This window comes from Eretmochelys imbricata, chromosome 10, assembly GCF_965152235.1.
Source record: "Eretmochelys imbricata isolate rEreImb1 chromosome 10, rEreImb1.hap1, whole genome shotgun sequence".
Lineage (NCBI taxonomy): Eukaryota > Metazoa > Chordata > Testudines > Cheloniidae > Eretmochelys > Eretmochelys imbricata.
The window spans coordinates 1735213-1748939 of NC_135581.1; the positions used below are offsets into that span (position 1 = coordinate 1735213).

At 47.9% G+C, this 13727-nt stretch overlaps 1 protein-coding gene across 2 annotated transcripts in view; it reads right to left on the reverse strand.

The window, feature by feature from the left end:
• Window positions 1–13727, reverse strand: part of USP31 (ubiquitin specific peptidase 31) — a 67394-nt gene that overhangs the window by 12871 nt on the left and 40796 nt on the right. The window contains exons 7-14 of one of the 2 annotated variants that reach the window (XM_077827735.1): window positions 11813–11993; window positions 10707–10818; window positions 9227–9321; window positions 6790–6867; window positions 6155–6284; window positions 3669–3788; window positions 2939–3164; window positions 1599–1757 (exon numbers count right to left, since the gene is read on the reverse strand). In XM_077827735.1, the coding sequence (XP_077683861.1) occupies window positions 1599–1757; window positions 2939–3164; window positions 3669–3788; window positions 6155–6284; window positions 6790–6867; window positions 9227–9321; window positions 10707–10818; window positions 11813–11993 (1101 nt within the window). The remainder of the gene's footprint in view (window positions 1–1598; window positions 1758–2938; window positions 3165–3668; window positions 3789–6154; window positions 6285–6789; window positions 6868–9226; window positions 9322–10706; window positions 10819–11812; window positions 11994–13727) is intronic. The other variant, XM_077827736.1, reaches the window with a different exon arrangement.

Below are 13727 nucleotides of genomic sequence, written 5' to 3' on the forward strand. Positions count from 1 at the left end.
GCCCAGGCTGCCACTCAGACCCACGGCAGCGATCCTGACCCTGTCCCAGCACCCCTGTGCCTTCGCTTCTATCCGACCCCACCATGGATGGAGTCACTCCCTTCAGTTGACTGACTGGCTGCATTTGGTTGACTTAGTGAATTAAGTGAGATTCTACCAATGACAGACCAGGTTATATTTATACCATATCATTGTAATTGGATGAACAAACTAACTTCAGACTGGTTAGCTTTAAAAAAAAAAACAAAAAAAACCCATTTTAATTGAAGAATAATGCTCCGGCAATCTGACTGGCTGCTACATATACAAACATCCAAATCAAAATGGGCTCCAAGACTCACCTATTTACTCTTTCCCCTTCGCTTTCTCCCCTTCATATTCAACTTTCCCCTTACTATATTCTTCAACTCGCAGCCCTTCGGAGGTGATATCCCCCTCTAACCCTGCCCCACCCCAGTGCGTGCACACGTACCATTTCCCTGGAGGAGATTTTTCTTCCTTTTGTGGGAAGGAGGGGAGAAAAAAAATCAGCCTCCCTTTGTGGCTATTAAGTCTCCTGAGATTTCTTTAAGGCCCTGCCCATATCACATCTTATCCATGATTTTGTAACCAGGCACAGCCACTTCAACCAGTTACGAACAACCCTTCAGTTTGTGGCCAGGGGGCAGGGATCAACAGTCATGTCGCACTCCCCATCGGTACCTGGCCTGGGCCAGGGAAGCTAACGATCCAACCAGCAGCCCAAATCTGGGGATGAAACCTGGGTACAGGGCACCTGAGGCACGGTGCACACACTTAGAAGTAGTTAGTTTGTAGGAGTGCATTCTGGGAAGAGGCTAAGCAGCCAGCCTACAGCAGGGAGAGCATGCCTGGAGAACATGCAGGTGGAGCTGCCCCAGGGACACATGGAGCTGTCCACGTGGACTGGCCTCCTATCAAAAGGGGACTGACCAAAGCCCTGTATACACAAGATCAGCGTGCCCTAGATAAAAAACAGAGCTGAACTGGATCCAGGAAGGAAGCCCCGTGCCTCTGGCAGGGTGAAGGGACAAAGCTGAGCGCAGTAACTGAACTGGAAGCTCCCTGGGCACGGACACTAGCCGGGTTGGTTACGGTTCCCTCTGCACCGAGGAGACCAGAGTCCGGCCGTGCTAGTGCAATCTGGCCAGCAGCGTTTTTATCTCTGGGGTACAAGTGCCAGTGCATTAGCTACAGGAGCGGGTCCCCCAGAGAACAGAGCCAGTGCAAGAGCAGCCGCGGAAGAATTTCCCAGCGTCTAGAAGAGGCCTCAGTGGGAGCAAACTCAGGCCAATGCTCTAGGACGGCCAGAGCTTGGGCTGTACGCTCTTTGGGAGCCGTCTCTATTCCTGCTTGGTCAGCACAAGCTGAAATCGTCACTAAGAATGGGCAGCCACAAGGGCCAGCGGCACAGCTAGTGAGCTACGCCAGCTCCCTGACCACTCCCACAGCAGCCCTGTGCAGCAGGGGCTGACGAGAAGTGAGACACAAGGCTGATCTGATCACTAAGCTAAAGCCCTTCCTTCAGTTCTATAAGGAAAGACCAGGTAAGTTCCTTGACCAAGCCAGCACAGCTTTACCTGCCACAGAGCTGTTAGCTGACCACGATGGGATCGTCGTGCGCCTCTGGTAGAAGAGGATATAAGCGGTCTGCTTGCAGACTTCATTTTCTGCCAGCTGCAGCACATCAGTATCATCGAAGCAGTACCACAAGCCATCTACAGAGTTCTTACAATATGCTGTGAGACAGAAGAGTGCGTTAGAGACCTCACAGCACCAGGCACCATTCACTTCATTCCTGCCAACCCAGCAGCCAAATCCACTGTATGACAAACTGCAAGCAATCTCTTCCGCTACCACAAGCTCAGTTAGACAAAGTGGAGAAGGATGGATCACAGATTTATTATCCTGGCTACCCATACTCTGAATGGCCAGCAGGAAACTTGCTGAAGACACCAGAGATGTGCACTGCCCACATGCCGGTGCCTACAGTTGCCCCATGCTGTCCAGAGAAGGGACCCCTGCTTTGGGGCAGCTCTATTTGTTTTATTGTTTGTTTGTGGCATTTTGCCTCTGTTGCTGTATTTTGTCTCTTAACTGAACCTATTCAGAACGATGCAGGACTGTACCATCCAGAGAACACACACGGAAGGAATGGCATGTGTCTCATCACTGGGCTGGGAGTGCACAAGCACAGACATTGAAAGGTGTTAAATTCCTGTCTCTCGCCAGCTGTTCCTTAGAGCTACATAAGGCCACGCAAGTAGGGATCTGCTGGGATATGCACACACATAGCTGAAGCATCACCACATCACATATACAACACAAGCTCTGGTGGCAGGCGAGCACTGAACAGCATTTTGTAAGATGTAAGGAGGGTTAACTTGATCGTCCATTCTAAGGATTATGGCTTGTTAGCATTTTTATCTGCAAGAAAAGCAGTTAGGATGACTGGGAGAAACTAATTTTTGTCAGATTTGATTGTAGTTTCATCTAATGTGCAGCTCATTTCTAAAACCCTATTGGCACTCCAGACTCAGGCAAACTCCTGTCAGAGTCAAACAGGGCTCTAAGTACCTACCCAGCAGCCTTCATCATCATGTTCTCCAAGCACCTAGAGTTGGAGTCCGCTGTTTTACTGTGTTTCTAGAATTACTGGCACTAGAAGAAGCTGTGCACAGGCTGTTTGGTAGGACGTGTGAAGGGAGTTTGGGCCTACAGGGCATTGTTCCAGTTCCCTGTAAGCAGGTCACAAAAGGCCATAAAAACACACCTATAAAATTGGACACTAAGTGGCCCCTTATTAGCAGGCTCAGGGGGGCCAAGCTAGATTCCTGCACGTTTGGGAAGGCGGCATATCAGTGAGGCTACAGAGATCCACCCTGGAAAGTGCATCAGTCTAAAGCTGCAGAGCACTTGCCTGTATAGTGCCCTCCTTGCATAGTGCCATGGTGATTGCACACAGCATACAGGTCATAGACATAGTCCTCGGGATCCCTTCCAAGTCCGTAGGGTCGTCTCCATGGGGACCAATGAGACGGCAGACTCCAGCTACTCTGACTACGTTTGACGACGTGAGGGGTCATATCCAAGCCGGTCAGAGGGAACTTGACCATGTTTTGAAGTTTCATTCTTCGGTCTCCTTCCTGTTTAAAAGGAAATGTGTGTTACAATGGCAGGGAGGATCCAGAGCTTGAGGAGAAGAGGAATGCATGATGCAGAAGCACAGTCACACCGTAAGGGACTTCTCTCTGCAGCTCCTCTCTCCAGAGGCTACTGAGCCACCAACACAGCAGCAAGAGAAACTAGAGCAAAGTTCCAAAGCCAAAAGCGGTTATGGCAGACAGAAGAACGCACAGGATGGCAGGCAATGCCGACATGTTCCGGTGCACAGTAAATGCGGCTTTGAACCGCAGTGTCAGTTGTGTTTGATTTGCACAAGAACCACAACTCCAGGTGTCAATACAAGCCCATCTAGGATATTCATACTTCTAGTGAGCACAATTGGCCACTTGGGGACAGTATTCCATTGCAATGCAGCCAAAAGGCAAAGGGCTAATCAACTGCCTAGCTTCAGAGGGTCAGTAGTTTGAAAGCCCATTTTTCAGTGTTCCTTTTGGAGTCTCCCACTTCATGCACCTGTTTCTTACCTGTCTAAACCTCTTTAGATGTATGATGAGAACATCAGGTAAAGTCCATAGGCTCAGTGTAATACTCCCCTGCTGCAGCTGCTTGCAATGGGGGCAGCGCCATGCATCATCTGGAGCAAGCTAAGAACAAGGAGCATTAGCAGCTGTTAGCTGGCAAACATCTCAATTAAACCATTTACCAACAGCCATTGCTCACTTATGCGCTCAGACCCAGTGCCTCCAGACACCGGCTCCAAATACCTTCACTGTCTGGCTGGCATGCTGGCCAACCAGGGCTTCCAGCAGCACAGAGGAGCTCCCCAAATTGATGGTGCATAATAAACATGGAGGGGATGGATGCAGGAGACACTTCAGCCAGTGCAGCTGTGCAAAGCACCTACTTCTACTTCCAAACACTCCCTTCCGTGTTCTCTCTCACTCACACGTAATAAATGGACAGGTCTGGCAGTATGAGAAAGCCATTTTTTGCTGAGGGTGAGAACACTCTTGCCCATGGTCTTCATGGCTCAATGGATCACAGACAAATACACAGCTGAAGTCAGTCTGGCTCATCAGGGTGTTAGTATTGTTAAAATAGGAATTGGAATTACAAGGATGTGTTTTGTGTTGAAAAACTTTATTGAACGCTTGTGAGCTGCTGCATTAATCTCACATATAACATCTGTATCCCATACTGTAAGGTAATATTTGAACATTTGTATTCTAAGCCTTTGCAACTGTGCAAATTACCAGACAGGAGAAACATTATTTATTGTCAGGTTTCAGAGTAACAGCCGTGTTAGTCTGTATTCGCAAAAAGAAAAGGAGTACTTGTGGCACCTTAGAGACTAACCAATTTATTTGAGCATAAGCTTTCATGAGCGAAATGCTGGTCTCCCACAGAAGGGGTTCTATCCTGCTGGACAAGAAGGCCCATCAGCGCCAGATGGGCTAGAGTGGAATATCAAAGGACAAAAGACTGGTGTTTACTCTCCCCCTACATCCAATGAGGAAGAGTCTTGCAAGTGAATTCCTCCCATCAGCTCAGTTTGCAGCTCAAAGCAGAAGGGGACCATGGGTATAAAAGCCCCTAACAAGGAGGGACTATATCTCTATGCTGTTTGGACTCGAGGGCAAGGCTTATTTGGCATAAGCAAAAGATCTGCCAGATTTAGCCCTAAAGGTCATATAAAGCTTATTTATCATAGAAGCTTTTATTATCTTTTAAAACTTAGACTAACTCATTTGTGAGTATCTATGTTCCTGCTTTAACCTTGTAAAAAACTCTTGTATCCTTTTCCTACACAAATCTTTAGATAGTTTATTATAGGATGGGCTACAAGTGTGGTTTCTGGGGGGAGATCCAAAGTGCCTGGGATAAGTAACTGGTCCTTTGAGACTGGAGTGTCCTGAATATTGCTGTGATACTTCGTGTAAGGGATGTTCTAACATAAAAGTCAGTTTACCAGGGTGGCAAGACAGAATTGGGAGTATCCAAGGGGACTGTCTATGACTCTGTGAGGAGTTTACACTTGCCAGTTGGTTGGTGAAATCTACGTACAGAGCTCACAGCCAGTCTGGGGTTGGTCCCTGGTTCCGAACACTCCGCCCTTAGGTTGGTACTCATGCTTCTGAGCCACCGCAGAGCAGCTTGACCTTAGAAAGCAGCGTAGCCCCCAAACTATGTATACGTACAGCCCCTGCCCAAGAAATGGGGAACCCAATTTAACGTTCTGGACTGTGCCAGCCCGTTTCATGGACAGGCATATAGATCACATGTGCATGCATGAAAGTGACATCTGCATGTTACCCTCCTTTACAGCCCCATGTTTATCATGTACAGAACATCCCTCCCAGAAGCCATGAAAAGGCTGCTCTCTGAAAGCACCTGACACCAAGCTAGCAGTCTCTCCCTCTAAAGTTCCCTAGCTTGAAGAAGTTCTTCTACGAAAGGTTAAGTACAGCATGATCTAGACGAGGGGAGTCTCCAGCCTTCCTAATAGTCTCCATCTAGCAGGGAGTGCTAAGAGAAAGAGGCAAGACCACTGGAGTGAAGGAACCGTCAGCATGCTTGCTGAGGAGGCCTGTGAGCATGGTGGCTCAGACTGAGCACTGTAGCTCCAAGGTGCACTTGTAGAGGCGTTACAGGCAGCCTGCACTGCAAGAGAAAAAAATCCTCCCGGTCTGCCTCAGAGACTTGGAAACACACAACAGCATAGTTCCGTGAGAAGAAAGAGAAGCCCACGCGGTCTCCAGACTATCGTAAAGGAGATCTGCAGAAAGCATTACCCCTTCGAAAGGCAGATGCTGCCAAGGCGGGGGAGGAGGATTTGAACCTGGGGCTCTGACACCCCAGTGAGTCCATGTCTGCAGAACAGCTACTCCAGCAAATTAGTGAATCTAGGCAGCACTGGAAGTGACTAAAGCAGCAGAGAAGATGATGGAATCCCATTCTCCTCCAGAACTTCCCGCTCCATATTTAAAGAGGCCAGGCCCTGGACTCCTACCTGTTCCTCTTTGGTGTAAAGTTGGAAACACTGAGATAAAGTGCAGGACTGAGGTTGGTGATGAAGCTCCCTCTGCTGACGGACACTTTCAGAGTCTGGGACGTACTCATCCTCCATGTTCACAAACAAACTGCATCAGGGAAACAAGGCATTTACCAGCTGTACAATACACACATCCCAACGTTACAGATGAGCCATTGCAAGGCTGGAAGTATTGCTTGCTTGATCTGTCCCATCCCATAGGTAGCCAGCCTTGGTAAGAGGCTGCTCTACAGCAATTCACTCAAAGAAAGGAAAGCAGTTTTCACTCAGCCTTGGGTCTAGATCAGATAGCAGAAAAGCCACCCCATGAATTTCCCTTAAGACCCCTCGGACATGAATGGGAGCTGTGCACATGGAGCAAATGGTTTGTGATGGAGAAGCCAGCTCGTATATTTCGGAATCCAGGCTAAACAGAAGTAGGGATCCCACCACACAGAAGCTCCCGTAGCTTAGATCCTCCTGTCTTTACAGCTACAGTTTCACCTGAACATTTCCGAAGCTGGAGATTTTATGGGATTTAACATTTTGCTGTATTTCCTATCATGCCAGGCTGTTTGCAAATATTTCCCTGCAGTTAATGCAATCATACTTACTAATCTTTAGTCTCTTTGTCCCATTCTACCACTAATTTCACATGAGCAGTTCCACCCTGTCCACATGATTTCAGTGCCCTGGAGAGAGAGAAGCAGACATTGTAGGGTTAGAACAGCACTGAGTCTAAAGCTCAAATCACCCTGTACTGTGTATGTGTGTATCTATATCTATACCCACTGCGCACCTTCACCCCCTGAACTAACCTAGGAGGGCCCTATGAAGTAGGAACTCAGCTAGATCAGAGAAGCAAGTCTTTCAGCTTAGCTACTACTGCCGCTAACCGGCTGCATCGATACAGACACGGTACTCAAAAGAAAAAAAAAATCCAGCAAGAACAGCTTATCCATAAAGTCTCCATTCACAAGAATGACCAGATATGCTGGGGGATTTTCCTTTGTGCTATCAGCAGGGAATCAAATAAGGAAATGATACCAGAAACAAACTACTTGTCAATTCATGTGCTAGACACACCTCACTGTGCAAAATGGGGCAAAGAAAACAACTTAAACAGCAAGTTATGAAGCCAGCAACATGTGCGACCAGAGAAACATAGCATGAACCAGATTTTCTGTTAGCCAATTGGATTCCAGCATTTTCTCCCTTGAAAAATGGCTGATTTTGTCTGTAATCAAGACTGTCCCATGGACAAGACTGACAAGAATTTTAAAGGGTTTCTCACATCCAAAATTGGAGGCCCTAGCCACTCAGTGTACTATGGTATGTAACAGAGAAGAGTGGTGCCCACAAAACTTTGCCCCAGTGAACTGGCCAAATTCCAATTTGGGGATCTACCTGTGGTATTTCATTATGCCTAAGGATATGATTCTGTCACAGAGGTCACAGGTTCCGTGATTTTCCAGGATCTCCGTGACTCCTTCTGGGGCAGGGCTGAAGCAGTGGCTGGGGTTTGGTCAGCATCGCTTGGGCTGGAGCAGCGGCAGTCAGCCCTGCTGCAGGAGCAGCCCCTGGGTCCAGCTGGATTGCCCCCCCCGGGGGGGGGGCAGCAGCAGACAGCCCATGCCGCAGGGAGCTGGAACAGCTGCAAGCCCCGGCAGTGATCTATTTATCCATCCGTCCCCCCCTCCTACCCTACCCCCTGCGCAGGGTATTTTTAGTAAAAGTCAGGGACAGGTCACAAGCTTCTGTGAATTTTTGTTTATTGCCCACAACCTGTCCCTGACTTTTACTAAAAATAACTATGACAGAATCTTAACCTTAATTATGCCCATCACTTCAGTATTTTATTGCTGGCCATCATATTCCCTTGGGTACAGTTTCTTGCTTCATTCCCTGTCTTAAGGATAATGCAGTAATGTCACACGCTGCTCCCATGGTTTTGTATTCCAATCTATTCTAGCTACATATGTGACTCTGCTCACACATTATCTAAGCACCTAGAGGAGTGTACATTGCAATGATGGGTGAAGTGGTTCTTGAGTAAGTTCCTGAAGCATTGTGGGATGGGAGTACTAGGGAAAGGCAGAATTACTATAATATGTTCCACTCTGGGGGCAGAAACCCAATTTTAGAGATGATGTTTTAGAGCCCACAGTCCCTTCCTTATTTTCCTTCGACACTAGCATGTTTAATGCCAGTTAACAGCCTGCAAGTTGAATTCCTCTCGCTCCTAGAGATGGTCCCATCCTTGGCACAGCTGAACAGCCCTTGCTCAGTACATTATACATGGCTTGCGATGGGCAGCGGGTGGAGCCCCCCTTTGGGGAGGCTAACCCCCAACTCTGCCCCTTCTGCCTGCACCCTCCCCACAGCCGGAGCCCCAAGACCCCCTGCCTCAGCTGGAAGAGCCCCAGGCCAGCTGAAGTCCCGAGTGCCCCCACCTCGGCTGGATGAGCCCCGGGCTGGCCGAAGCCATGCCGTGCCTCCCCACCCCGGACCCAGTCTGCCTGGGGAAAAGCGTCTGTTACAAGATGCTTTTGATATGCCCCATGCAGGTTCCAGGGCGGCTGCGGAGGTGGTATGTGCCGCCTCAGCTGCCCCGCAACCTGCATGGGGCATAATAAAGCAAAAACTTCACCGCCAAACCCCACAACCAAGGGTCTGGCAGCAACGGCAAGGGTCCCCTGGCCTATTCTATCTGCTGCCCGTGTGGCTTGCAGTCATTTTACGCTGTCTGTTACCACCTCCAGTGCCGCACACCTGCCTCTCAAAGCTTCTCTCATCTTCTCTCCCCATTTATTTCCAATCACTTGCTCTCCTTCTCCACACAGTACCAAGTAGGAGTTTTCTAATGGAATTTTCTTACAACAAATATAAAATAATTCATGGCCATCCAGGTTTAGAAAGTCTGTCTGTGCTCCCACACGTAAGGCACCCGCCTCCTAAGGGCTAAGCAGCAATACTCAACTGCAACACTAGAACAAGCGGGTAGTGAACTGGGAAACACTCTGCCCCCCTGGGGGATAAGGCTGTGCTTACCGTTCCACAGTGGGGTGGCAGAGGGGTCGCTCCTCCTGAGGTAATAAGTACGTTATGCCCACAACACTAACCACCCGCAAGCTGAACGGACACACCTATGGTAAACAGGGAAAAATGTTAACTGGTTGAATGACTGAAGTTAGATTTATTCTAAGAGGCTGGTTCACTCCCTGCAAGTGCTAAGGCAGGATCTGCCCCTCTGAGTATGCGTTTCACAAGAGAAAACAAGTAGATTAAGTTCTCGTGGCTACTGTGCTAAGAGTAGATGTTCTTGCACCTGGAAGCCAATGCAGGGACACTTGAAAGAGCTGAGGTTTGGGAGAATCACCAGGAACTCCTCCGTAGTGATAGGCAATGTCTCCTCTCTCCCCTCACCTGCTTGTTCTTACACAGACTTTTCCAACAGACATGTCTACTCTTAGAGCCACCTAGCATGCTTGTGGGAGCCATGAAAACATCAACTAATGTTTCAAAGTCTTTTCTAAGGGAGATTTCTCATTAAGAAGGTTAATCTTCTTTGATCTTACAAATGACTCATTACAGCTTCAAGCCTCAGATTTTTGCAATTTAAACTGTGAACAGTTTGAGGCTTATTGAGTGGGGGTGTGAGGAAAATGAGCAATCATCTCATTGAAACAATTATAAACAAAGGACTCACTGGGGCAAAAGTTCCCCAGGAATAAAGAGTTGGAAAGATCAGCTTGGGTTCTAAGCAGACCGCCAAAGTACTAAGGGGACAGGAAAATTCTCTGGCTTGCCATCTAACCTGATCTCAGCTCCTCCATCCACCTCGCGCAAAGACCAAAGACAAGCAGGGCCCGCATCAGGCTGAAGCCAAATGGCACCCAGAGCACTCTAGTGCATCTGCTCCCCTTCGCATTGCATTTCTATCGCTTGCCTCTGCTCCGCTGGAGGTGCCCAGCTCCAGGGCAATCCCTTTGGTGCTCCCCCAGAATGGGTCACACACCAAATTTCAGACATCTGCTCATCCCAATTTTGCCAAACCCAGGCTTTTTATATCGGGGGGAAATTCCAGGTATGAGACATAAACATTTAGTGGCTCTACGGTTTAGACAGAAAGGCTCTGTTCTAAGGGGTGTAAAAGGCAGACGTCTCCTGTCAGCTGGTTTCAGTTATGGAAGGAAGCGTAAGACAAGAGTTCTTCTCGCGTGCTGCTCTCAGAATGGCGAATAGAGCTCTTGACAGAAATCCTTTACGTGGAAGCTGACTTCATTCAGCCCCTGCCCAGGCGAGCATCTATACGTTTTCAAGGTGGTAAATAAAAGCGGGCAATTCGGCAAACGGCACACGCAGGCTGACCTTCAGACAGCACACCACCCCCCAGTATATATTTCATGTAAGGAATGTTCCATCACCACACACACAGCACCTTCGCCACTTCCAATCAACTGGATTTTCCACCAGCTTCAAGCTACGAAGAGGTGGAAATTCCAGGAGCAGAAGTGTCAGTCTATTTTACCTGAATGCAGGCCGAGGGCCGCAGAATATTCTGCATCTTCTCCAGGATTTCCTTCTGAAGGAGATCCCATACAATTGTTTTCTCCAGGTGCAACACAAAGGGCTGGCCAAACCTATCGAAGGGAGCAACGTTTTAAGAAGCCGTTAAAAGATTAGTCTTTTTGAAGGGACGATCCTGTTATTTTCCCTTTTCTCACAGCATGTCTACAACATGACACTGAACAGCATCAACCCTGCCAAAGCCTGGAGTTTCAAAGGTAAAGAGGACACACTGTATGAGATTGCCAGCATTGGCCCAATTCTGCTCCCAGCGGAGTCCGGGGCAAAGCTCACCCTCTCCTCGTTAACTCCAGTTACCATCTCAGGAAAACACATACAGCCCAATTCTACCCTCACCCCACCTCCACTGACTTCAGTGGCGCCCAGGCCTCGGAGACCTACTGAGATCACAATCAAGCCCAGACGGATTTTGGGGAAGGGAGAGTGAACATTTAGTGGTACACCCTGGAGCACACAGGGACAAATTACAAATGTTAAGACTGTCTCAGAGGTCACATTCAAAAGGGCCTTGTCAGTTGGTTCTAGCTTCCCACCAACAAAGTCCAATTTTCAAGCTGAATTACGAAGACGAGGAAGGAGGATAAACTTCTCATTATAAAATATTTCCCATTCCCACTCGAGCACCTCAGCAAGAGCAGAGCGAGCCTTGACATTTGGCAGGGAGGCACATCAGGTACGAGTGTGAACTGCACCACCCTCAAAGGACAGGCTGGCTCATCAGAGGTGATTTCAGGCCACCTGATGGGATCTAATTCCCTATGACACACACAGTTCCCATTAGCAATCACAGAAGTTGTGCCCATTTAACTGCAGACTCAACTATTAATGGTTTCAAATGAACCCAATGGCTACATCACTGAACATACGTTTTTAGTGGGCCAACAAGTCTTCACACACCACTCTGGTCCCAACAAGAGTTCGGACTTTACACTGTGGCTCCAGAGAGGTGTCTATGTTGTCGTCTCAGTACATGGAGAGTTATAACAGAGAATCCTGGCTTTCCATGGAGGCCACAACCAGAGGTGTAGCCTGGAAGCTGGCGTTTACCTTTTCCCCTGCTGTCCGGTAGATGCTCTGTTGCAGATCAGCAATACAATCTTGTCACTGGCTGCTGAGCGAGTAGAGGTTTCCTGTTTCCCTGACTTCACCGCCCCTTGTGTATAAGATGTTGTTCTGTGGTGATCAGTGCCATATTTCAAGTTATTCAGGTTATTGTTCACATGAATTCCTGGAACATTAGGGGAGAGAAGGCATTTTAAATGGTTTTCCTCTACAATTGGATCCTTGTGCCCTCCACTGACAGGGGAGTGTCAACATGCTCTCAAGAAGTCTTCTTCTAATTTAGAACAGCATGTCAGTGTAAAATCAGTGCTTCTAGATTGGGTCACTTAGATTAGATTCATTGTCGAATACTTTAATTCTATAAAAAAGTTATTTTACATACGTGATTATTTCTATACAACAGAGATACAATATAAAACACACACACACACACACACCCCCAGTATCTCGCACTGGAAACCCAGTTCAATTGTTGCATAGGCACCCGTAGTTTTAGGGCAGGTCATTTTGTTTGTACATAGAAGGAGAACTGTTTGAAGGAGTAAACGAAAAAACCCTTGCTCATTTTCAAATATAAAATTTTGCTTTTGTTCTCCTACATCCCACTCTCAGATGTTTCCTCCTCTAGTTGGTGAAATCTGTACCTGCCAAATTGCCAACAGAACTCCAGCAAATCTAGCTTCTTTTGGTCTCCTTCTCTGCCTGTGCACCAGCAGCATGCAGTTCAGCTGGAAAATGCACAAACTGGCTGAAGCATATGTTAGCACCCGCTGTTGCAAAGAAGACAGGAGAAACTCAGTGCTTTCATCCTGCAGGATCTGAGTTACTCCTATTGACTTGAATGAGAGTTACCCAGACACGGAGAGAAAAGGGGCCCCAAGGGCCTTAGAAAGAGAGAGGCACATTTTGTTTATTCCTGAAACATCACCAGCAATCTGATTTTCATAGAAAAATTTTAGCTTTGTGTCAGAGTTCAGGACAACTGCCACGGTCCCTTTAGCAGCCCAAAAGTTGCACCCACTCTTGTGCTTCCAGCCCTCCAGCTGTTGCCAGAGAGCGAGTGCCCTTGCGGTGCCACTAACGGGAAATACAGAGGCAGGTGCTCTGAACTGTAACACATATGATGACAGTGTATTTGGGATCTGTAACAATCTGAATTGCACGAGTGCCAACAGCAGTAAAAGCAAATACTGAAGAAGGAAAAGCACAGAGACAAGTGTCTCAGTCGTCATTTTGGGAAAAGAAATAGCAAAAAGACTGGTGAAAACGAATTTTGAACAGCTGAAGAAAAATGGGCTGGTTGAGTTATGCAGAGAAATGCTTTCAGAGCGGATTTGTCTAAATCAATCAATTTGTTGTACCCTAATGACCAGCTGAGGAATGATGGTTCAGGTTTGCAGAAAACCTCCAGCCTGCTGGAGGAGGATTCAGCAGATGGAGAGCCCTGCAACTATGTGTCATCCAGACCAAGCCCACCACTGCAACAGGAATGGTGGACAGCTCAATAGCTGGAGCAGGAGAAGCAGGAAACCCAACAGCTTGCAGAGCAGGAGCAGCAGTGTCTGTATGAGAGAGAAGAGGACAAGAAGCAGCACTACCAGCTCCAGACAGAGCGACTGCAACAGAAGAGCAGTCACCCAGTAGGTGGAACCAGACCCCAGTACCTGTACTGATGGGTGGTATCCCTCGCTTCAGGGAGGGGAATGATAAGGATGTGTTCCAACATGCTTTTGAACTGGGGTGCTAGCTGAATAAAGTGGGGGGAAGGAACATGGTAAGGTACCTTGCTCCACTGCTGTCTGGGACAAAGGCCTTGGATATCTTTACCCTTACGGGAAGCGAGGACTATAAAGATGACAGTTAACAAGCTTTGTTACAAAAGTTTAAACTGACCCCCAAA